The 24,987-nt window shown below is 38.5% G+C and overlaps 1 protein-coding gene across 4 annotated transcripts; it reads left to right on the forward strand.

Annotated features, from left to right (window-relative positions):
* The first annotated feature begins 610 nt into the window (after positions 1-610).
* On the forward strand, positions 611-23,167 carry LOC111582245 (calcium/calmodulin-dependent protein kinase kinase 2). Of its 4 annotated transcripts, XM_055019457.1 has the most exons (19): positions 611-943; positions 6,598-6,896; positions 7,822-8,163; positions 8,971-9,018; positions 9,983-10,036; positions 11,265-11,316; positions 11,482-11,615; positions 12,402-12,438; positions 12,613-12,634; positions 12,766-12,854; positions 14,577-14,776; positions 14,996-15,049; positions 15,164-15,237; positions 15,336-15,423; positions 16,727-16,858; positions 17,772-17,875; positions 18,078-18,131; positions 20,023-20,112; positions 20,508-23,167. In XM_055019457.1, exons 2-18 carry the CDS (start codon positions 6,663-6,665, stop codon positions 20,093-20,095), a joined length of 1,791 nt encoding a protein of 596 aa, XP_054875432.1. In that variant the 5' UTR covers positions 611-943; positions 6,598-6,662; the 3' UTR covers positions 20,096-20,112; positions 20,508-23,167. The 4 variants fall into 4 exon arrangements, with proteins under 4 accessions (XP_054875432.1, XP_035813391.1, XP_054875433.1 ...); XM_035957498.2 differs by having other exon boundaries at positions 20,023-23,167; XM_055019458.1 differs by lacking the exon at positions 18,078-18,131 and having other exon boundaries at positions 612-943.
* The last annotated feature ends 1,820 nt before the right edge of the window (positions 23,168-24,987 follow it).

Consider the following 24,987-nt stretch of genomic DNA (forward strand, 5'->3'; position numbering starts at 1 on the left):
CTATAACCGCAATTTTTGCATGTCATGCTAAAAATACACATATTAAATGTCAAATACACTGTTATGCTGATGATGGAAAAATTCTGTAATATTTATAATAGGTCACACAAACTTTATTTTATAGGTATTTCCATGTAAATTTTCAAGTTAAAAAATGTCTTTAAAGGTTAAACCTTTTTTTAAAGTAAAATATGAAATGAACATTTTTAAAACTAAAATCAACAGTAACAATGCATTTCTTTACTGTAAATGAAGAAAATGTTTTACTGTAATTTTACGGGAGCGTTCTGGCAACCACAGCTGCCGGAAATTTACTGTAAAAATAGCTTTTTTTTTATTACGATCTATCTATCTATCTATCTATCTATCTATCTATCTATCTATCTATCTATCTATCTATCTATCTATCTATCTATCTATCTATCTATCTATCTATCTAGAGAGAGAGATGATAGAATTTATTTATTTTATTTATTGATTTATTTATTTTGCGGTCAAATGTACAAAACAGGCAAAAATAAATAAATGTGTTTTGGTGTGGCCAAGTTTTATTAATTCCAGGGTGCAACTCTCCCGCTCGCCACTAGGGGGAGCCCCTCGGTTAGTGTTCGCAGCCCCCAAGAGAACCACAAAGTGTTTCATGTTGAAGTCGTGAGTTAAACGGAAAAAAGGGGGGACAGAAAGGCAGCTCCTCCGCGGATCTGACACTGGCTTTTTTAGAAGCATTTCGCCTCAAGTAACGTTTCGTTCAGTGCCTGCTCTCGACACTTCCTTCATATGAAACACGGGACCTGCGAGCTCTGCTGGATTGGTCCGTCGGTTATCGGTCTGCTGCATTTCTCTAACGGCTACTGCTAGCTGTCGGAGGGCAGAAGCTACCCACACCGAAGAGGGGGGAAGAAGCCTCATAATTCTGACTTGTAGGCCCAAATAACACGTTGAGGTAAGCGTTTGGTAAAATCTAGACAGTAGCTGTGCCTTTGTCGTGTTTCGTGGCTGTGTTATCGCCTCTACCTGAGTCGTACTAGCATCCTTGACTCCTGCATCTACAACATCTGTATCTTGACAGATGAGGCAGCTGCTAACGTTAGCTGAGCTGCTTTAAGTTAGCTTAGTGGGTCCTCCAACGACGGTACACTCGTTTTTCTTGCTACTTTGCTTTGTCAACAAAGCCGCTGAACCATTATTTTTTATGTACAAAAGTTATACGTGTAAGTTGTTAGTTACTGTACTAGAAAAAAGCTAAACATTGTCATGTCAGATTGCAAATTGAAGTGTAACTCTAATTTGTGTGTTTGAATCCGTCAGCTGTTTAATATATCTGATCAAAGTATTTCCTGCATAAGATTGTAATAGGAAGATTTTGGTTTCTGATGTTGTTATGGAATGTTATTGATTTTTAAGAATGAAAAGTTGCACCAAATAGGGCTATTATCAACCCATAGAGACCCGTCTGGTGTTATTTGTTGTTTTATCCAGTATTTTTGGTCCTTTGGAGTGTTTTAAGACAACTATTAAATTCATAAGAGAAGAAACATTTAAAATGAATGCCCACATTATGAGGATAACGTGGTGTGCCTTGTCATGGTAAATACATGTCTTCTGTTTTTGATGCTGATCTAATTTACTGCAGGATTTGAGTCGGAGAACTGAAAGCACTTCATCCATATAGTCTTTGCTGACACATGTATGTCTTTTAGGTATTCTGTGGATGAGTCTCACTCTGTTCACTGGGTTTACACTAGATACCTTGATACAGTTAAAATTTTCTAGCTAAAAAAAAATGCATCAACTAGAGCTGAAGTAATAAATACTTTGATATCCAAATGTAGTTTATTGTGAAGCTCTTTGTATTGAAAAATGTTTATTATCATTATATTGTTATAGTTGTTCAACAGAAATAGGACCAGAAATCAGTATGTTTCTGTGAAATACACATTTTTAACTACACTCTGATGATTAACTGAGAATATAATCATTGTTCTTAGCTTTAATATCAGCTGTATTTTGGTTTGGGGTTGATTCAGAGTGGATAATGGATGCACAACCCCAAAGAACGTTTCACAATGCTGCCTGATCGTGGTGCATTGCTGAGGTGAATATCCGGGCTACCTATTAGATTCTCAGCAATATTCAGCTTTGATTGTGTGATAAAGCTGCAGTTAAGTTGATCGAGGACATTCATCCCTCCATTTACGGGAGCTTATCTCTTGCGCGGCTCCGCAGATCGCTGACAGTGTTGCCCTGTTGATCTTTTAATGAAGCTGGGGATCCTCCTCTGCTCCAGATGGCCCTGTGTTGTCCTGGAATGTCTGTAGGACCGTGTCGGTGTTGTTATTAATGCTGTACATGGCCTGGACCCCCTGCAGGCTCCGATAAGTCCTCTCTTCCACTCCCCTCCTGCCCAGTTAGCGAAAGTCAGGTCATGTGACTTTTGTTATGATAAGAGGCGCAGTATGGCATCTGGAGCTCAGCAGCATCTGTTGGTGTTTCACGGGGCTCAAATCTGACTCCTTGTTCTTCATCTCGCTGCTGAGATCACCAGGGATCAGGGAAGTTTAGGGCTTTAGCCAGCAGTTCACTTGTTTATCATATACAGTATTTTTATGTAGAGATTCAGGGCTGTGCTGTTTCAGTCCACCAAGGTCATAGCTTCTTTTTCTCTAGTGCTAGTTAGCCTAGTTAGGAGAGGATGTCTAGTTTGAATCTGTTTTTTCTTATGCTCTGCTGAAAGCTTGGATAAAGGATGTATTATGTGTCCTTTTAGGACTAGGGTAATAGTAGTTATAGTTTTCAGAAACTCCCTTTTCAAATAATGAAATATGCGGCCTTGCTAGTCAAATGTTGACATAAACCAGCTCACCATCCTACTGTAAATCCTGCAGGCCACATAACAATTACTGACATTAAGCTACTAAAGATAACACAAGCCACTGTTTGACTGATACTTAGGGCAAATTTTCAAAATCTTCCACACAGCAATTGAGACTTAGAGTCATATTATGTGTTGTATTATACGTGGTAATGGCTTGTAAAGATCTTTTACTACCATCAATTTAGAAACTGCACAAACACTTTGCCATGTGAATGGAAACAGGCCTTGATGTCTATCATACTATTTATCTGAGATCAAAGTAGGTCAAGCCTGGTAAGTGGCCTCCTCTGATATAAAAAGCCGACTGTAGCTGCGAGTTTCATCAAGGGTCAAGTCTGAATTTTTCTGTACTCTAAAGAGGATGAATACTCTCATCTGGGAACATTGTGCTAATTTAGTGGCATCGATATTCTGTGTTAAAAGTCAAACTTCATGTCAAGAGCTTTCTTTTCAACTGAAAGGTCCATTTTACATGGGCAGTAAATGCCAGCAGAGTGAAGAATAATTAGAGATATAGACCATTTAAGAGAGTCGTAACATCTCAAAATAATGATTAGTGATTGACCAATTAATTGGTTGTCTGAATAATCATGTGAATTAAATGCCATTTCTTGATAACACATACAGTCTTTCCTGTAGCTAAACAAGCTAAACAAGCTTGCAGCTCTTGAAAACCTGTTGTATGGACATCCAGCATCCATTTCCTACTATTGCTTTAAAGGGCTGTGGTTGCAAAACATTTATCAGGTTATTCATTTTCAATATGCAGAGCATCTGACCCAGAGTTTATTTTTCATTATTATTGCCTTTTTTATTATTTGTAGTAGTTTAACTTGGTTGCAGAATGCAAAGTGACCTCCTTGCTTCAATGTCAGAGATTGTTTATACAACAGTCCTATCAGATTTTTTACTATTACTATATTTATTGAACGTGACACAATCACAGCTTTTGTGCAATTTTTTCTATCTCTTATGACGTTTAAAAAAATATAACAACTACAAGTTATGTTTTTTGCATTAGAATACAGAGCTGTTAATTTTTTGATTGTGTCTCGTGGTACTTATCTGTAACATTTTAAATCTTGTATGCAACAAATACTGAACTGAAGCTTTAAAAAAAATCCATCACAAATCAATAGAATAATTAATATTGCAAATCTTTTAGAAAATAGCAGTTAGATTGTTCAAAAAAATTTTGTTCAGCCCTAGTTGTGGGCAAGTGTAACGGTTAGCTTTAGATAACATAAAACTTCAGATTGGAATTTAATTCCTTAATGGTGTTATACCCAACACCACAGTTTTTAACAAGCAAAATTGGACCTTCATTGATATGTGGCTGACAACAACAACAAGTAGGTATATTACGATATTGGCATAAAAATGTAATATCGGCTAGTATCGTTAGCGGGTTTTTTTTGCCTATCATGAAAAACAATAAAATAATGCCTAGATTTCACCGGCATTTATTCATAAAGGGAGGGAGGGAGAGTGTGAACTGTTGTTTGAGAATTTTTTTTTTTCAAAAAAGGTGTTTTTTTTCCATAGCTTAAGTTGAAGTAGTTTTCTTCTTTTGTACAGACAGTGTTTACATTTGAAAGCCTTGTTGCATTATTGAATGCATCCTATGGTGCATCACAGTAAAATTAGACATGATGTGTTAATTCCACGACAGGAAATATGTGATGTTACCTAAAATTGGTTAAATAGCCCACATATATCTCTATCAGTTGATATCGGAATTGGAAATTGAGAGTTGGACGATATCGGACATCCCCAACAGCAAGATATCGGACATTGAATAACTCATATTGTTCGACCACTAATACTTCATGTAACAGCAGTTATTACAAGTGTGTTAGCCCAAGTGTGTTAGTGGCAAAAGGCATCAGGTAGTAAAAAAACAACAAAGATGTAGGTTCCTGCCCGTGAAGCAGTTATTCTCTTTCGGTCTCTGTATGCATACAGGGATTCTTTCCTTTTTGTTGGTTTGTATCACTTTATATAGGCAAGCAGTGGAGGTAGAGAGGCCACCTGGAGTGGGCGTCTCATCCCACACATGGTCCTCCTTCTGAACTTGGCTGGAGCTCCCACTGTCTTGTTTACCTCATGGCTGCGTTTTGGTTTTGCGATAATTTTTTCCACACCTTTTTCTTACACTTGCAAGTTGGTTGGTGCTGATCCAGCTCTGTAAGTAATGAAACCTTAGATGAGCATATAAACCTCTTCATCCTTTGTCACATGATTTATGTCAACTCTAAAGTATTTTTTGGCTAATAAGATACAGATACTCTCTGTTTTTAAAGTACTCCACAGTTGCTTTAAGTCAGTTTCTGCATGGCCTCCGTTCTAAAACAGAGATAGAAAACTGAGCATCCAGATTTATTCTTCCTTCATGACTGATATGTACTCCGTGTTAAGGCATCCCTCAATAAAGTTGTGGTATTATGTGTTGAATTAAAACATTAATACTGAAGCAGGATGTTGATATTGGTTAAATATGATCTTTTTTGTGATCCTGTTCATGCCGTACTATTTAATTTTGGCAAAAATACAAGATAAATGTGTCAGCATCAGCAACACAGCTGTTAGAATGAATGTAACATGCAATAACCATGTGCGATGTCAGTACACGAGGTGTTAATAGCAAAGTGCAGCTATTTTAAAATGTAGTATTGAAGCTGTTGGTAATTTGTGTGCTTTTAACAGATGTTTGTTTTTGCAGCATGTGCAGATTTATCATCCTGCTGCTCAGTCAGGATTAACAAGATAATTAGATTTTATGTGCTATTAGTTTCTATACATTCGCAATTATTTCGGTCATATTAATTAATTTGACCTCTGTCCAAAGCCATCTACAGATTAGGGCTCCAATGATTATTTGATTAGTTTTCAAGAATTAAATTAACCGCCAACAATTTTGATTGTTTCATGATTTTTTTTTTTTTTTTTTTTTTAAACAGAAATATCGAACGTCTTTTCTTAAAGTTTAATATTTTCTGGTGCCTTTACTCCTCTGTGATAGTAAGCAAGACAAGACATTTTAGGATGTCATTTTGGGCTTTGGGAAACACTGACAGACATTTTTTTCAACCATTTTCTGACATTTTATAGATGAAACAACTCATTGATCAGTTGAGAAAATAATGAAAATAATTGTTAGATGCAGCCATGCTACTGCAAGTAAGATTCAGTTCAAGCCATTGTAGATCTCTTGAAACCAGACACATTTAAATCTTGAGAAGAAATCAGAGGTTTGGGTGAAAACTGCATATATTTAAAATTTGGATAAGAAAGATATTAATGAGACCCACATGAAGTTCTGAACTGGATGTTTCGAGTAAAGGAGTAACCTTGGTCTGCTTCAACATCATTGCAAAAATGTACACGAAGCCAGCAAAATAAACCATTTGCATGTTGCATAAGTGTAGATAAGATGGTCTGAAAGAGCTCTGAGGGTAAGTGGATAGCTAATGAACATTCAGACATCGTCCTCATTAAGGGTGGTTTAGGGAATTATCCATTGATAGTAGTCATCTTATCAGGCAAGACAGATGCTGCAGAAGGGAGCATGTGGTTTTAATTTGACATTTTCTTTCGAGTAGCCTCTCCAGGAGGACAATATTTATGTAAATCACAATATAAGATAGTTGTTTACAGAAAAGCAGATGTTCTCTGTTCTCTATGTGTCTTTTCTTATTCTGCCATTTGCTGTTGTATCTTAGGCACCATTCCCCGTGAGGTTTCCATCTGATGGAGCAGTGGTTGTCAGGCTTTGTGAAGACGCACTATGTTTCCTTGTCATGTAAGCCCCTGGCCCTCTGCTGAGCCCCCGGCCTCCTGCGGTAGTCATGCCCCCCCAGCGCAACCCTCACAGCCCCTGCCTGATCTGCTGTGCAGCTGTCCTGCTCCGCCTTTGAACACCCACTCTGAGACGCCTTCCCCAGACCCGATGGAGTCCCTCATCGTGGTTACGGAGTATGAACCCAGCAGACCACCTGGAGAGGCTGGAGAGGAGGAGGAGGTGAGATGAAACATCCTCGGGTAACACTGTATGTACAAGACATAGAGCTTAAGTGGCCATTTAGGTCTTCTCACACATCTTACTTCAATATGATATCCAGTGCGATGATGTGTGTGTTTGGTAGAATTGGTAAAGGCTGTTTTTTCTTGTCTGTTATATTGATTGGATTGCACAAATGTTGCTATGATTCTGTCTACCTTGTAAATACAGAAATAAAAGGCAGAAATTGTATGAAATATTAGTATTGCTTTGAATCGAAATGTAAAATGTCAGCAGGACAATAAGCAAAAACTACATTGTCTCCTACTAAGTTGTAAACAGGCAGTTAGATCATATTAGCCATCATATACAGGAGGTCCTCGGTTTACGACGTTTCACTGTTACATCGGAACTCATTACGGGCTGGCCCTCAGTTTAACGTACGGTGTTTTGTCGGAACTGATTCAGTGGAACTAGTTGGTGAGCAGAGCGGAACGGACGAAGAAGTCGTCATGCAGCGATCAGAGCGGATGAATATTGTATGTACAGTAGTCATGCGACACTATAAGACAGCTTTGTTTACATTTGCCGCCATATTGGATTATGCTACATTCGCTAACTTCATTATGGCTCCCAAGCACAAGTCAGACTTACAGTTTACGTTTTCGCCGGTATTTTCCTACCGAGTTGTGTGTCACTTTGAGTTAATAACTGTTTTTGTTACTGTAGTTGTACAAATATGTAAACTGATCGATATGGTGATGTATGTAACGGCTTTCTGTACATTTTCACCGGAATTCCGACTTATGGCAAAAACCAACTTACGTCACACCGTAGGAACGGAACTCCGACGTAAGTCAAGGACCCCCTGTATTAGAAAGACGACATGACTTACGTGATCATGCAGTGGGTGAAATTAAAACAATCTGAATGCATCATGTCTCAGGTAGAAGAAATGGACAGCTCAGAGACGCCCGAGCCAGCTTCCTCTACAGCGGCACCTTTCCGGACTCCATCCTGCGACCTGCTGTCCCATACAGTTGGTCGGCCAGAGGCTCTCCTTCCCGAAGGCCAAGAGCAAAGGGGAAGATTAAACCTGTCTGACAGGAAACTATCTCTGCAAGAGCGCTCACAATCTGCAGCATCACCCTGCAGCTCCCCTGGACTCAACGGGCGCTATATTTACCCGTCATTACCGTACTCTCCCATCACATCACCCCACTCCTCTCCACGCTTGCCCCGCCGGCCCACTGTGGAGTCCCACAGTGTTTCCATCACAGACCTCCAGGTATGGTCAAGCCTTCAAGTGAACATGATTCCAGTGAAAAGTATTTGACTATAACGCTGTCTTTAAAGTTGATTTTGCAGCTGGAACAAAATTCATACTGCTAACACAGAATAATGCTTCTGTTTGCTACACTGCTGATAGTAGTTATAGTAATATCAACACTTGGTAGAGCCATGCCAGTTTTGTCTGTTACTGATCACAAAATAACAGGAAATGAGCTAACGTGAGGTTTCTGGCAGTGTAGTAATAATTGTGATTATATAATTTAGCATCTCTGCACCATCTGACCCAGTGTATTCCCTTAGGGTTTGTGTATTACCCAAAGCTTTCCACATGAATGAACAAACTAACTAATGTTCACACAGAGCCGAGCTGCTTCAGTGGTACTCCTCTTGAGCATGTGTTAGTATAATAATAAACATCACACACAAAGTAAGCAGAACTGCATGTGAATTTGTCTCACATGCAGCAAAACACTGATAAAGACCAAGCTTTGTGGAGGCAAAGGTGAGTCTCAGTAGATGATAGCTGTAATCCCTGTTACACGTAGATAGAACCTCACTAGGGCAACAGGCTGCAGAGGTTTTCCGGTATGTGATTCCCATGTTGTAGCTCACAAAGGCAACATATCTGAACTTCCATTAACTGCACACATGGATTTATAAGGGCAGAAGTGTTTGCCGAGTCACAGTGACTTGCAAAAAATTTGATCTATCTGGGGTATGTAACTGCTAAAATAGGAAACGTGATTGCTTTTTGAAAAGAAACCATTTTCTCCTCTTTTCTTTTTCCTTTCCTCACTTCAAGGACTGTGTTCAACTCAACCAGTACAAGCTGAAAGACGAGATTGGAAAGGTACCATCAGAGACAAGTCACTGATTGCTCCCTTTCACTGATTCCTCCATTTTCTTCTTCTTCCTTCCGCCTACTGCATGTCTGTCAAGTAGCACACATCATCAAGGACATGCAGTAACAGTCTCTGATATCCTCTCTCCCGGCTGTCCTCATTTCCCAAACTGTGTAAACTATCAGGCCATGGGAGAGTTGGAAGATGGATGAGAGGCTGGTATAAATAGCGCTCTCTAAGGGTTGTGCAACGCTTAGTGGATACAAGTGTGTGCGAGTGAGACTGTTTGTGTGTGTGTGTGTTTATGTGTGTACATGTACGCATGTTTTAGATTGTGGATTTTGCAGGCAGAATTTGCATGTCTGTGTATTTCTGCATTTATATAGACCTGATAATGAGTGTGTTTTTGAGCCTAGCAGAGACAATTAAAGCCTTTTAAAGAATGCTGGACAGCCTCCTGTTATCAGATCATCTCTGGGACTGGAGGATGAGCTCTGTTGCTGCCTGTTCAATCTCCAATCTGCTCCCCCAGCAGGAACTGATACTGCCCTCTCCTCCCTCCCCTACCTCCCTGTTTGTTTTTTGTGCATGAATTTGTGCACACAGGCTACTAATTGGGCCCTACTTTTTATCCTGAATTTCCTGTGTGTGGGCAGGGAAGCTTGCTAACACAATCCGGATCCAGTTTCCTTAATTAGCCTGAAATCAAAAATGAAAGAGAGAGGGAGAGACGATTTGAATTTCTCTGTTCTCACTTTGAAGCAGCTGGTACTCTCTCAGTGTACACTGTCAGCCCACTCACTTCCCTTGTGTGTATATATATTTGTGTATTTGTTCCTGCATGTATTTTTATACATTTTGAATGTTTGCTTTGCACGTAATGTGTTTTTTCTTGTCACTCGAAGAACTGACAGCTGCTCAGTCTCACTTTTGGCTATTGGCCTTATATTCTCTTACTTCTTCCTGGAACAGGGCTCCTATGGTGTTGTCAAGTTGGCTTACAATGAGGATGACAACACATACTATGTAAGTTTTTAAAGCACACGCGAATACAGATGTGATTTCTTTCTAGCTATTAATATTGCCTCCCTTCTCTCCAGTTCCTCATCACGCGCCCCACACCCACAGGCAAACCTCACAAAAATCAAACCAACTTGTCACATTTACTGGTGTGATTTTATGTGAAACCTCCACATGTGAAAATGTCTCGAGATAATTGAGCTCACTGACTAATGTAATAACACATCAGCTTGAGCTTTTATGTTTCCTGTTCACGATTATTGTTGCAATTTTCATTAAGCTGCATGATTGTGACTAACAATGACACAGGGATTATTTTATTATTTCTCCCAAGTGACAAAGCCCGCATGTCACATTTAGTGATTGTATCATTGTCATAATAACAGAGGGCGTTGAGGCTATTAGGGAAGAATCTGTTTCCCTGGTACAGGGGAAATATCGACTGAACAGTGTAGCTGTCACACGCTGTGCTCTGCTAAACACTGACTGGATGGTTGTCAGCTATAGTTATTGTGGAAAAAATGTTCCCAGACATCACTGACGAGATAGACATTTGCAGTGCATGAATATAAGCTGTCACAGTATTTGCAGGTTAAATCATTTTGATGATTTGACAGCAAGCCGTTGAGCTAGCCACGATAAACATTCAGCCAATAAAGTAAATGCTTATAGTTTGTGATCTGGCAGCTAAGAAAACATAGCTGGAGTGGATGTTTGAAAACATTCTTTTCTACATTCATCACAGTTTTTCCGTTTCCCTTGGGAAAGCTGTGAAAAAAATGTTTTATTTAGCAACTACTGTCACTAAAATAACAAACCTCACAGACCAAGCAGCGTGGAGGAAAGACATGTTGTGCTAATACTGAGTATGTGTCAGTCAGAACTTGCATACACGATGGCTGACGGCAAGAACAGCCAGTGTTTCTTTTGTAATTCTTCCTTTCATAATCTCTTGTACTGATGACACTGCTCAGTGTTTGTAGTCGCAAACACACAAAGGATATTCAAGGTAGAGAGAAATTTATAGATGCTGAGATACTCATCTGTAGGTGTGTGAGTGGGTGCACTGTCAAATAAGAGGCATATCACCATGCTGTTTCTTACTCATCTTTTTTGTCTGCCTTTCTGTTCATCTTTTCTTTGGATCTCTTGCCCGCTGGACTCTCCCACCCCCTCTCCATTTTCCTCTCATCCTCCTCCAATCCAAATCCATTTCCCTCTCTCTCTCCTGTAGGCGATGAAGGTGCTGTCCAAGAGAAGGCTGATGAGGCAGGCAGGTTTCCCACGTAAGTCTGGAGACGAGGACAGATGGTTAACAGCAGAAAGCACAGTCTGTGATGCACCACTGATATATGAACATTGCGTGCTGGTACTGAAGTCCAGCCTGTCTTTGTTCTTCTCCTGTCCTCCCTCACTTGTCACCCATACCTGTCAACATTCTCCTCCATTAGGGAGACCTCCTCCTCGTGGAGCCAGAGCTGCTCCCGAGGGTCCTGCTCAGCCTAAAGGACCACTGGAGAGAGTCTACCAAGAGATTGCTATCCTTAAAAAGCTGGACCATCCTAATGTAGTCAAACTGGTAGAGGTGAGTAATGTTAGAACATGGAGTCGACTATTTTAATGTAACTTTAATTTAAGACGTCTTTTTTGTTTCACTTTAATTTTGCACTAGAACTCTGGTTCACTTTAAACATGCTCTTTTACGTACACATATTTATAGTTGTCCATAGTAGCGAAATACTTGTTCCTTCTGTAGTCTGTTGTCCTGGTTTAAATGTGTGTGTTTTTGTGAAAGTACTTTGAGAGCAAAGTAAACAATGGAGTCACATTCATTCTGTGTGTTCACCTGCTTGACCAATAAAGCTGATTTTGTTTAAAAAATCTACCGTTTTTCAATCTGCACTGCCTTTAATCCCAGGGTGAACAAATGCAGATAATACAACTGTTATACAGTTATTTTTACAAAATTGTGCCCCTCTTCTCTACATCAGAATGTGGCAAAGGGAAGGATGGATAAAGGTCAAAACAATATTCTTGAAGGATTATTTCAAATTATGGAGAGTGTTAACCTCTTTCTGAACGCAAAGAGGTAGCAAAACAGTTACAAAGCAAGAAATGAGCTGAATTAAAAAAAAAAACCCTCAAATACACCAAAATTGTGTTGTATTTTAACATGGCTGTGTGTCTCATCGACACTGCCTTGCACATGTTTATTAATTTTAGCACCCCTGAAAGCAAACTTCGTGCAGTTATTAGCAGCTCCAGTGAAGATGCATTTAATTTCATCGTGTACAAAACATGATCTATTGTCTGCCTGTGTGTGTGTTTGTGTGTTTACACTAATTTCCATTCCCTTGTGATTTGGTGCCAGGTTTTGGACGACCCCAGCGAGGACCATCTGTACATGGGTATGTTGTGTTCAGACAGTCAGCCTTCAGAAAAACACAAACAGCACACACTCATAGAGTTATAGATAAAGCAAACATAAAAGAAGGTCATTTAAAGCTCATCTTAAAGTCTGTTTGTGTCCCATTACCTAAAAAAGCTTTCCCTCACTAACCTCATCTGTGTTTCTGTCACAGTGTTTGAGCTGGTGAAGCAGGGGTAAGCTAAGCCTCTTTTATGCTAATGCTTGTGACACTGGAATGAGCTCAGTCTCATTAGTTATGATTGCTAATTGGGTGTGTGTGTGTGTGTGTGTGTACCTGTTTATGCGTCCTCACGTGTGTGTTCAGGGCTGTGATGGAAGTGCCGTCAGATAAACCTTTCAGCGAGGACCAGGCGCGTTTTTACTTCCAGGATCTGCTCAGGGGAATCGAGTACTGTGAGTCTCCTGTTACTCTTCCAGTCACGATGTGACTACATTATGTGTTAAGTGTGGGTTTATTGGGGTTGTTTATCTCATCTCTCTCAGATGATTTGTCACACATCTACATGAGGTTTGGCTTCACAGCTGATTCAGTATTGGTTATTAAGTTGCAGTTTAATATAGAATCTGTTCAGATGTGTTCAGGCTTGCAACGTAAATGAATTTACTCAATGCTTTTGTAATTGTGTGTAATGTCTTCAGTTTCACCTTAACCCTCCTGTTGTCCTCATTTACGGGCACCAAAAAATATTGTTTTCCTTTTCTTTCCAAAAATTCAGCAAAAACATTCCCCAGATTTCTGAAAATTTGCAAAACCATGAGGGAGAAAATTCCAATAATTCCTTAAAAATTTCCCTCAAAAGTTTATTTTTAAAAAAATCCTCCAAATTTGGCAAAAAAAATTCTTGTAAATATTTTCAAAAAATTATTAAAAATCTTCCAAAAAAATCCTTAAAATATCTAAAGTGATTACATATATATCAGTAAAACTTGTAATATTTTCTTTAAGAACATTCACAAAACAATCAACCAAAATCCAGTGAAATTGGCAGGATTTTGGTATTTTTTTGTGAATGTTTTTAAGAAATATTTTTAACATTACTTTTTTTCCACCAAAAAATGTTCAAAGATTTCTGAAAATGTTGAAAATGTGGACATCAGAAGTTTCACTGTGAAAATATATTTTTTTCATATTTTCAAACTTTAAAACGGGTCAATTTTGACCCACAGGACAACATGAGGATTAACATTCTTGGGGAAACATGTACTTGTTTTGCCATACAGATATATTGTCACGTGACAACAGCTAGGCAAATAAGCCTGTAATATTTTCGTAAAAATGTTCTGTTCCGCTGTAGCGACAAGAGTCTATTTTAAATGGCTGTGGATACCTAAATTCTAATTATATGATAGCAGTAACAAGACAAAGCTCTTTCTGTATTACCGAGATCTGCCCTCGTCCGATAATTCTCCCCTGCCATTTACACAAGTCCTTCATCTGTGCAGTTCTCGACTCCAGCCACCCACAAGGCTCATTTCACATCATCTCAGCAGCTCTTAATGCGTTTCAGCACAGGAGAAGAGCTTTTGCACAAAGTGTCGTCTAGGAGACTAGTACTGAGGAGAGGAAAGGGAGGGCTCTGCACCAGGGGCACAAAAATAGTCAGGACTCAGTAAGTGCTCATTACAGCGCAGGTAGTCTGTTAAAAGACACAGTTCAGACAGATAAACATGACGCACTTCATTTTATTCTTGTTTTGACATCTGAAGCAGCACTCGTGAGTGTAATTCTTTCTGTTGATGCGAGTAATTGAGGAACTGTTTATCCAACTACTTATCCAGGTGGACTGCAATTTCATTTAGCAGACACTTTTACCCAGAGTAGATGCAACACAAGCAAGGATCTAGTTAGGAGAAAACAACCTGCATAACAGCCATAAAACAAATTCATGTGTGATAATAGGACCATGGTGCCTACAGGCAGTGCGGGAGGGAATAGGATATTTTAAAAAATTTTTTGCTTTTTGCAGTCTGTCAAGTGCAAAGGTGTTCTTGCAGTACAGACTTGTTTGTATCTATATAGAACAAAATGGAAGATTAATCATTGTTCCTATTGGCAGAATTCTAAAATGTCAATTTGTTGCTGTAGTAATGTTTTGTTATTTTTTGTCTTAACAGTGCATTATCAGAGGATCATCCACAGAGACGTCAAACCCTCGAACCTGCTGGTAGGAGAAGATGGGCACATCAAGATAGCTGACTTTGGGGTTAGTAACCAGTTTGAGGGAGCTGACGCCCTCCTGACCAGCACTGTGGGAACACCTGCTTTTCTTGCCCCTGAAGCGGTCTCTGAGACCAGAAAGAACTTCTCTGGAAAGGTGAAGCAACAGTTAGCTCACTAGTGCCATCTGGAGATGATTCTTAGAAATGCAAGAGCCTTTTTTTTCATCCACTCAGCATAAACACTGCCAACACTGCTCTACTTTTGATATTTATCTCAGGCACAAGTATATATTTTTGTTTACAATGGCAAAATTCAGCTATTATTTGCTGAGCAAAAAAATCTAATAAGATGTTTGTTGTGTTTTTTTACAAAGGCTTTGGATGTTTGGGCCATGGGAGTGACCCTTTATTGCTTCGTCTTTGGAGTGGTGAGTGTGTACAATGGCAAAAACACAGAGAGTAAATACTGCTTGCTTTTATTAAAACAGTTTCTCTAAAATGATTTGTTAATCCTACATTAAAACCCCTTCATATGTTCACAGTGTCCATTTATGGATGAGCGCATTCTCAGTCTTCATCAAAAAATCAAGACTCAACCTGTGGTATTACCTGAACAGTAAGTTCTGCTTCTCCTGTCATTTGGCTGTTGCTTTTTTAACTAAATGCACATTTTGACCACATATTTGTTTATTTGTTTTTTTTCTGTAACAACAGCGCTGACATATCAGATGATCTCAAAGATTTGCTGTTGAAAATGCTTGACAAGAATCCAGAGACCAGGATATCAGTCCAACAGATTAAGGTAAACACTGATGGAAGCAATTAATGATGTTCTATATTGCATATTTTTGTGTTTATTGTACTATTCGTACGGCGATCTCTGGTAATTTGTGAATTACCATCACATCTGCGTTTCTTGCAGTGCATTCGTACGGGATAAGCGAAGTCTGTATTTTACTTGAATTTACTGACATTACAACCCGGATATGATGTCAAATCTGTGCACCTCTGATGGGTCACAGAATACGGTGTGATGCCTGCTCTGTCCAACACGTGGAACCGACAGGGTTGCCATGACAGCATAATTTGTGCTTTCCAAAACCCTTAGGCCTCTACATCACTGTTAAAAGCCTATGGTGTATCCCTACTGTTAGGGTCTCGTTAGGTTTAGGCACAAAAACCACTTGGTTAGGTTTATGGAAAGCTTGCGGTTCTGGTTAAAATGATCACTTTTAATGTTTTATGTAGTTGTCATGGCAACAGTAAATATGTCAAAGCAGCAACGTGACAGTGGGCAGGTTGTCGGGATAACGGGCCGTCATGGCGTTTATATTAAGCCTAATGAAAGATAGGTCTAGAACAATGTTTGTTACTGCATGCTGCTACGCCTGTCATCCATCGCTATATCCTCCCAGATTTCCCTCTTCTTGCTGATCTGGTTTTGCCGTTTCTGCGAATGGCCCATAGGCCTGTTATGTATAGGCCTACTCCTGCATTTGCACCTAAAATGCTGTCAGTAATTTCCACCACAGCCTCCACAATTCAATCAGGAAAGAGGTACACAAAATCACGCAATAAAAAAAACAATAACTAAAATACCCCCCAGTCACTGAGATGCAGATTCGCACAGGACTAGTATTATAACAGGACATCAGTCTTTGGCAAAATATCGTAGGTAATTTGCGGTGGAATTTTTACTTTACAAATTACAGACATGGTGCATTTGCGTGGGATTAAGATCACAGACATCCAGTTATTACAAATCACCATTGGTCCCGACTCCCGAGGTCATAGTAATCCTGTGCGAATAGGGCTTTAATGTCATTTTGTAAATCCATCAATTAACTGTTACCTTCAGTTTGTATTAATTTACTCATAGCTGTAACTACTACTGCTCTTATCTCATAGTTGTTAGATTATACACCAGTGGGCGACATGATTAGCTTATGTTGAGCTACTAAAATAGAACTTTGCTCTTGCATCAGTCCTATTAAATTCATACTGGTTGGCCTTCAAAGTTGCTATGTCTGAGTTTGTATATATGACAGGAGAATCAAAATGAAATACACAAAGAACTCTTTTCTATTCTCTGCACTTGTGTCCAGGTGCACCCATGGGTGACGAGGCATGGTGCTGAGCCTCTTCCTCCAGAAGACGACAACTGTTGTATGCTGATCGAGGTGACCGAGGAGGAAGTGGAGAATTCTGTCAAACACATACCAAGCCTGGCAACAGTGGTGAGTATTTATATTTGCACCACCCCACATTATCCCTCACCATGCCTGCTTAATTGCCCTCTCGACACTTTGCACATACAGCACATGTATGACTCACATAGTCTTTCTAGTTTATTTTCATTGGTTACATTAACTGTAGCTAAGTGTGGTGAGAAATATGAAAGTTTTCAGATGAACTTATCTCTATCTGAATTTGTTTTTACGTTTCATATTTTAGTGAAACCTGTCTTGACAAGATCAAATTGTACAAATATAAAATCCATTAAAACCTCAAGATTCACTAGATGTGCGATCATGTTAGCATTTGCTGTCACAGTGCAGACCTCTGTTTAGATGCTGTACATTACAAGTAAATAATTACATGTACTGCGATTTCTAGATGGTGTATGATGAATTCTGCTTGTTGTTTTGTAAGATGATAAATGGTGGCAAATAGTAAAAAGATCATACAGCAGACCTCTCAGTAAAGTATCTTCATTATAAAAGTTCCTCTCTGATTATTGGTTTAACCTCCAAAGACTTGTGTCTGATCATCAAAGTGACATATTCAGAAGTTTTTCCCATTAAAATGATCTATTTATGTCCTGAAACTGCTGAAGATGTAACTCTATACACGCATGTAGTGAATCGAAAGAAAAATAAGGATGTGAAAAGGACAACCCCACACATTGGCAGGATTATTTCCTGACATTTGTTGAGTATGAAACCTAGAAAATCTGAATCAGTGCACTACAGTTGCAAGGTGGAAACGCTCAGCCATGGTATCAACTGCTTATTTCATGCTAGATGTGTCTTTCAGTGTGTGAAAAACTTAACTCTACACGGGTCAAAAGTTTAGAACATATTTTGAAATGTTGAAGACTGAGCATGATTTTCAGATTTGTGTATTATTGTTTTGCTTTTTTTCTTGTAGATTCTGGTGAGAACTATGTTGAGGAAGCGCTCCTTTGGGAACCCCTTTGATTGGGGCCGGAAGGAGGAGCGCAGCAGTTTGTGTGCTGCAGGCCAAACGCTCACGTGAGTTCACACGCCTCACTACAGCTGAAGTTTTGCAATAATATTTGGAGTCACAGTACTCAGAGCGGTGTGCTGTCAGCAACCATATTCTCACTCCTGGGTCCTCTGATGGCATCAATCCGCCAACGCTTGTCAAATAGTTTTTTCTTAGAGACTGTCAGTAGGCTGTTATTATTTCTCTCCCCCCTCTGCTGCCCTGTAGGAAAGGCAGAGCAGGCAATGTGAGATACTGCTACATTCACTGTAGCCAAAAAAGGTAACTAATGTTAGGACAACTCTTGCCTGCCGTAGCCCTGTTTAAGTAGTAGAGAACATACTTTAAGACCTCTGGCATGATATAAGCAGCTGTGCTTTCCAATATGGCTGTGATGACCAAATACTCTTGTGCATCAAGTTTGTAAACTAGCCTGTGCTAGTTTAGGGGTGTTTGGACAAGCCATCTCTGGGAACGTTGCGCCTCGCTCAAGAGTCTATAGTAACTGCAATGCTGTGTATTTTATGTGGAAGGGTGCTTTTGGTGTAGCATGTGACGTTTAGGGCACAAAATACCCCCATTTAATTATATTGTAAATTGTGTTGAATGAAGTTTTTCAAATAGTCAGCTGTACATTAGACTCACTTAAGCCAAGCGTAGCTCCTAAATACATACAGATTCTTACTGTGCCAATGTCATTTGTGGGATAATATCCTTTATATATGGGTCATTCCAGAATTGGAGCCATTAAATTTTAAATAATCCACGTACAAAATACTAAAACATGCATTTGTTGTGTAAATGTTCTTGTCCTGAGACCAAATCTAAAAAATTAGGAGAAATGAATGTTTGAAACTATTTTTTAAAATACCAAATAAATCTGGAGTTCTCCTTAAAATGCCGTTTTTCTCTTGTCCCACCCTCCTGATGACCAATTTGAATCTCAAATAAAACAATTAAAATAAAATTTAAACCTCATTTTTTTGGTATTATTTTTTTCTTTGAAGTCTCTTGTAATTGTGGGGAAATTTTTTAATCAACATAGTATTTTAAATAATAATTATCATACATGAAATGTGTGTCCCACAACATGTTAGCATAACCTTTTTAGCTGGTAGAAGAAGAAGGAAACAGTGAAACACGATACGCTGGAATTAACCTCATCAAACTGTTTTCTAAAAGAATGGGTAGAGTAAAGCTATGTCCTCTCTTCTATTTTTTATATTTTCATCCCATTGTCAGCCTTCATTGAATGTCTCACTCTACCTCAGATTATCAGGATCAGACTAATTCTTTGACTGTTTTCCATCAGTCAGTTTGTCCTCTTGGTCAGCAGTAACAGCAGCTAAATATCTAGCTTCTACTGCTGAGAAACAGCTAACATTAGCATGGATTAGCTTCCCTGTTACTGTGATTAGAGTAGGGTTAATAAACAACAAATAAAACAGGGAATAGAAATGGTACCATTGATGTGTAAGCTGAGCCAATCAAGCTTTCCATAGTTTATTACCTGTTATTGATGAATATGGAGCAGAAAACTGTAAAAGGTTTATTTTTCAGAACTTTTGGAGCCCAAATGTTCTCCAATTCTGGAATGACTCATAAAGCATTGGTGTAAATATTTGAGACACTGACACAACCTTAAGTAATCCAGTCATAGTCGACTCTCACGCTTTCCAGAAACACTGGAGACTGCAATTTGTGGTGTTGTGTTGATTAGCATTATTCTGTAACGCAGCAACACCAAACTTATAGAGCTGTTACCCTTAAAAACATAAAGAAAACAAAAGATGCACTTTTGTCTACAGTCAGTTCATCATGAGCCAAGAGCATCCATTTATCTTGATAAGGTGTTACTCATCCCTTGCATGAAGCACTCTTAAGATTTGTCTGTAAAGTCTTGTCATCATGTGTCTTAACAGTAATGATTAACCTCTTTATTGCAACATTTTCCCCAATTTTTGACCTTTTCTCAGTGTTCCTATATTTACTGAGCTTCCCCTGGTTAGCCGTATGTGGTCTAGAAATGAACTCCTCAGTGTGCCTCTGCTTTGCGTTACATAATTTAATGCTCGCTTTCATTTCCTAAACAGGGCTAAATAGTGCAGGATTGACAGTCGGCTCACAGCGTTGCTAGAACTAACTCTGCGCCTGTCTGTGGTGTGTTACTTAGGAAACAGGAGAGTGGTGACGGTGTGAGGAGTATGGACCTGCCCTACGTGGGAGAGGATGAGGCTCTTTCCTGATGCAGAGGGTTTATTATGTATCCGCCTGCCTGCAGCCACACAGCACGACACCCCTTTACTCACAGTTTTCTACTGGTAGCCTACACCTACGTACGTTTCCTGGGAGGTGGACGAGTGTGACGGACACTTAAAGAGGAGGATTTAATGATCTTAAGGCACTTTGACAAGCATTTCCTAAGCTTTTTGTTCTGCTTTCTCTTCTTATACAACTTAGTTTGAGGTTGTGGGACCCTTCCAGGAGAGAATCCTCCTGCATTTTGAACCTTCACACCTTTTCCCCAGCCTGCTGTCCTCCTCTTATCCTGCATGCGTTTATAGTCCCAGCATGCTTTGTCTCAGGCTTCAACTGTACAGGTTTATCGTAGTTTAGCCGCTTGTGTTTCTCCTCGTCTCTACTTGACAATACTTTCAGGTATACGGGACACGGGAACAAGACGTGGTGACGGTTTACGGGGAGGGATGGTTGTCTTCGCCACTGACACTCTCTTTGAGTAGAGCGGGTTTCTTCACAACGATTGTCTGGTTCACTCTGCTTCAGAGTAGCACTGCCCAGTTTTGTAACATATTTCAGAGTGAAGCTTCTGTACAGTTTATGTGAAATGAAAAAGGGGAGTGAAAAAATGTTTACTTCATTGAATGCATGTGTTTATTTTCCCAATGCAAACACTGTATAAGCTATTTATGAACGTCCTCGCGCTCACAGACATCCCTGTTTGACCATTGTTTTTAGGTTTTTCATTTACCACAATCAATAGAAAGCTTTAAAACAGTCGATGTAGTGCTACGTGAACATTCACTTTCATCATTAGTGCAAAAAGACAGCATAGCAGAATTGGGATTTTCTTCATTTGCAGATCGAGTGCTTCTAGTGAATCTTTTTTTAAGTGAATCAGTACATGATTTTTAGGTGTTTAATATGAATTTTTAAATTATTGGAGCTGAAACAAATGAAGTATTGAAGCTACTGCTCTACCTAATGCATATAAACAGAAGGTCTTGGTGCAAAATAATTCTGCAGGTTGATAATCTTGTTTTTTTGTCAGACTGTTCAGTGAATTTCACGTCTCAATTGCATCATGCTTTAATTACACTTTTCCAAGTGGATGTCTAGAAACAGAAAATTCTAACAAATGAACCTCAAGTTAAAATCCTGAATGTTTGTACTTGTTTTATTTGTTCTAAATTACTGGTATTAGCAAAGCGCACATTTCAGGACACCAAAAATGTTTAATTATGTATGATTTTGTAAAGTTTGCTAACTTTACATTTACTGTTCATTGTTGAACCGTTAGAACTGGCTACTGATTTAAGGTTGAGATGGACGCATAGTGCAGATGCATACTTTTTGTACAAATCTATGCATGACATATCTGTAGAGGTGTTTAACTTAAAAAAAACTGTTGTCATCTTTGGTCGGAGGCGGAGGCCAACCTGCAAGTATTTTGACTTTTAAAGTACTTTAAGTTCTTATTTGTTGATGTGCTTCATTTCAGATCCCAAAGCAGTAATTTCCACCCTTCATTTTTTTGTTCTTTGTTTACCGTTCATTTGTTGTCCCACAGTTGTTAGTGTCAGTATAGATAACATCAATTAATGTGTCTCTAGCTAACTTAGAATATCAACACGATATTGATTACACCATTTAATGCTTCCACACACTAATTATTTCAGCACTTAAGTGTTGAATGTATCAGAAAGGGACTGGAATTTTCATTTTGTACTTACTATTTGCATGTCACTGAACTGTACCTACTAAATGTCTGTTTTTAAGACTAGTACTATGCACATGTGTCTTTATGGTGCAACGGTACATCCTGTCAGATTGTCGCGTACGGTGTGTACACCCAGTGGTTGGATGAAGAGAGCTTTATGTGGTCGATTGATGCTAATTTGTTTAGTTTTTTTCCTGATTAAGTTCTGCTCTCCATTGTGGGGCAAAACACTGGTTTTAGTTTCTTCTTAAAATTGCTTTTGAAGTGTAGTTGCAGTGGTGATACCTGGCAGTTTATTAACCCTCGTGTCGTCCTGCGGGTCAAAATTGACCAGTTTTAAAGTTTGAAAATGTGGGGGGAAAAATATTGTCACAGTGAAACTTCTGATGTCCACATTTTCAACATTTTTGGGAAATTTTTGAAAATTTTTTGGTGGACAAAAAAAGAAATGTTAGAAATGTTTCTTAAGAACATTCACAAAAAAATCAACCAAAATCCAGCGAATTTCGCTGGATTTTGGTTGATTTTTTTTTTGTGAATGTTCTTAAAATATTAGACGTTTTACTGATATATATGGAATCACTTTAGATATTTTTAGGATTGTTTTGGAAGATTTTTACTAATTCTAAAAAAAAAATATTTACAAGAATTTTCTTGCCATTTTTTGGGGGATTTTTTTTAAATAAAACTTTTCAGGAATTATTGGAATTTTCTTCCTGAAGATTTTGCAAATTTTCAGAAATTTCGGGAATTTTTTTTGCTGAATTTTGGGATTTTTTTCAGAAAAGGAAACAATATTTTTTTGGTGCCTGTAAATGAAGACAACAGGAGGGTTAAAATCCACAGTTTAGTCAAAGTTAGTGACAAATGCCTCCTTTTGTTTTGTTTTGTCTTGTGAAATGTTGTCACGCATGACTGATAAAATTTAACTGTGATCAGTTGCGTCCCCTTCGGTGTGAATATTTTGCCCTCCATGACCAACAAGAATGAACCGAAGGACGGTTTGAGTGTTGAATGCTGGGTGACGATGCAAGCCACAACAAAACTGTACGATGAATATTTTATACACACAATATTAAAACTTGGTAGTCTGTTTCAATACGCCTGTCCATTGTTGTGACAATGGCCAGGCTAAGTGATTGACCTTTCTTGTTCACTTGGTTTTGCATTCTGTAGGGTCGTTCATTATATTAAGAGCTGTGGGAGCTCTTTTCCCCTAAATGCATGCCAACATACTGAACACATACCGCTGTATCGTCATAGCATGAGAGGTTCCTGATAACACAACAGGACCTTCTGATTAGTTATTCTATACATACTGTACCTTGTTCATCATTTGAATAAAATATTATTGCCTTTCTGTCATGGTTTTGGTCCTATCATTGATAACAATGTGGGTCAATATAGAATGGTGGGACTTTTTGTATCATCGTTGACATTTTTGCTGTTTTCAGGCCTAAAATCAACATGGCCGCCTATAACCAAACACCACATGGCATTTTTACACAAAGATTCTTCTAAATATTATATATACAATTGAGTAAAATTGAAAGTTATCTCTAAAGATATTGTAGTAAACCTGTTGACAATGACATCATGTGGAGCAGGTCATGTGATCTGGAATTAACACACTTCCTTGAGAGGTGTTTTTGTAATTGGGAACTTAGTGGAAAGTGATTTCTGGGACACAGATACCATTTGTTATTTTCCATATAAAATTTTATATATTGCCAAAAAAAAAAACCCAAAACAAATATCTGTCATGATTATCTCAACTTAATAAAACGAGCACAATCGAAACAATTTTTGAATAAGCTCATTTCCTTATTGTTTAGCTCATTATAAGGTGGTTATTATTAAATTCAGACGGTTATTTAGTTGACATTTTAGTGATATCCAGTCATTTTTTTATTAATAAGTGATTGTTTCCATGATAAATAATAATGGACTTTGTAAAGACATGATCATAATGAACATAAAAAATATTAGTTTTTTACTTTTAATAAAAATGTATGCAAGATATATCCCATGGACTTCAAAAGTCCTTCAATTATATATTGACGCGTTCGGTGTGTTGCAGTTCCAGATGTTGACCACTAGTGTGCGCTGTGCACCGTCTCATTTCTGCAGCTGTGGGTTCCTCTCATACAGTCTATGATTCCTCTTGAGGGCCTGAATAAATCATTGCGTTCCTTTTATACACATATATACAGCAAAGCAATTTTTCTACATCTGCCATATTATTAAAATTTAATGCGCTTTTTCATTCAAACTGTGCATTAACTGGGGCATGTTTTACTAGATTGCATTTACATTTATAAATCATTATTTAGACACATTATATTTCATGTGCCCAGATATTTGCCTACCTTTCTTTAAAATGTGTTTACTCAAGAGGAAAGCTCAGCAGTTAACTGCTAAATGTGATCTCTTAGTGACTTTATCTGTAGCTGACCTATTTGCCACTAGATGCTGACTTTGAGCAAACTGACTAAAAAAGTCCAAATAAACATAAAATCCGGATTTTAGCTGAAAAGATATGACAGAAAACACAAGGCAGTCACGGGCAGCAGAGTTATTCCACAAAGTAAAGATGAATGGGCCGAGGAACATCTCAGACTCCCAATAAAAAAGCCAAGAAACCCAAAAAAGGAAAGGTGGAAGCAGCCAAACCTCCAGTTACAGATAATCCTTTGATATCTGCTCGAGTGGGAACCTTAAAGAGAACTGAATCTTTACATGAACAAAAGAAAAAAAAACATGATTGGCATCTGCATATTGTCGCAGTCTGTGCCTTAGATTCTTGGAGTCTACAGAGATGTTGCCACGAGTCGGACGAGTTTTCAGATTTTTTTTCCTTTCTGTCTTGATTTGGATAGAAACACAACATTTGCACAACAGCTTTTATCAACTTACTGTCACTTGTTTGGGCAGAATCTCATCCTGTCCTTTATCAGCTGGTTATTTTTACAGTTAATTGTTGAATTATTTGAGTGATAGAAACAATCACACCATCCTGGAGTCCAAAACATGAACAATTTTAATGTGACTTTCAGATTTCCTTCAACGAGAAAAGTTTTGTTCTGTTAAAAAAAATGGAAAGTTTGACTATTATATGGCTTTCACTGTAAAACAGAAAAGCTAAATGCTGATAAAATGGCACTTCCTCATTCATGTGTT

Source organism: Amphiprion ocellaris, chromosome 17, assembly GCF_022539595.1.
Source record: "Amphiprion ocellaris isolate individual 3 ecotype Okinawa chromosome 17, ASM2253959v1, whole genome shotgun sequence".
NCBI classification, from domain to species: Eukaryota; Metazoa; Chordata; class Actinopteri; family Pomacentridae; genus Amphiprion; species Amphiprion ocellaris.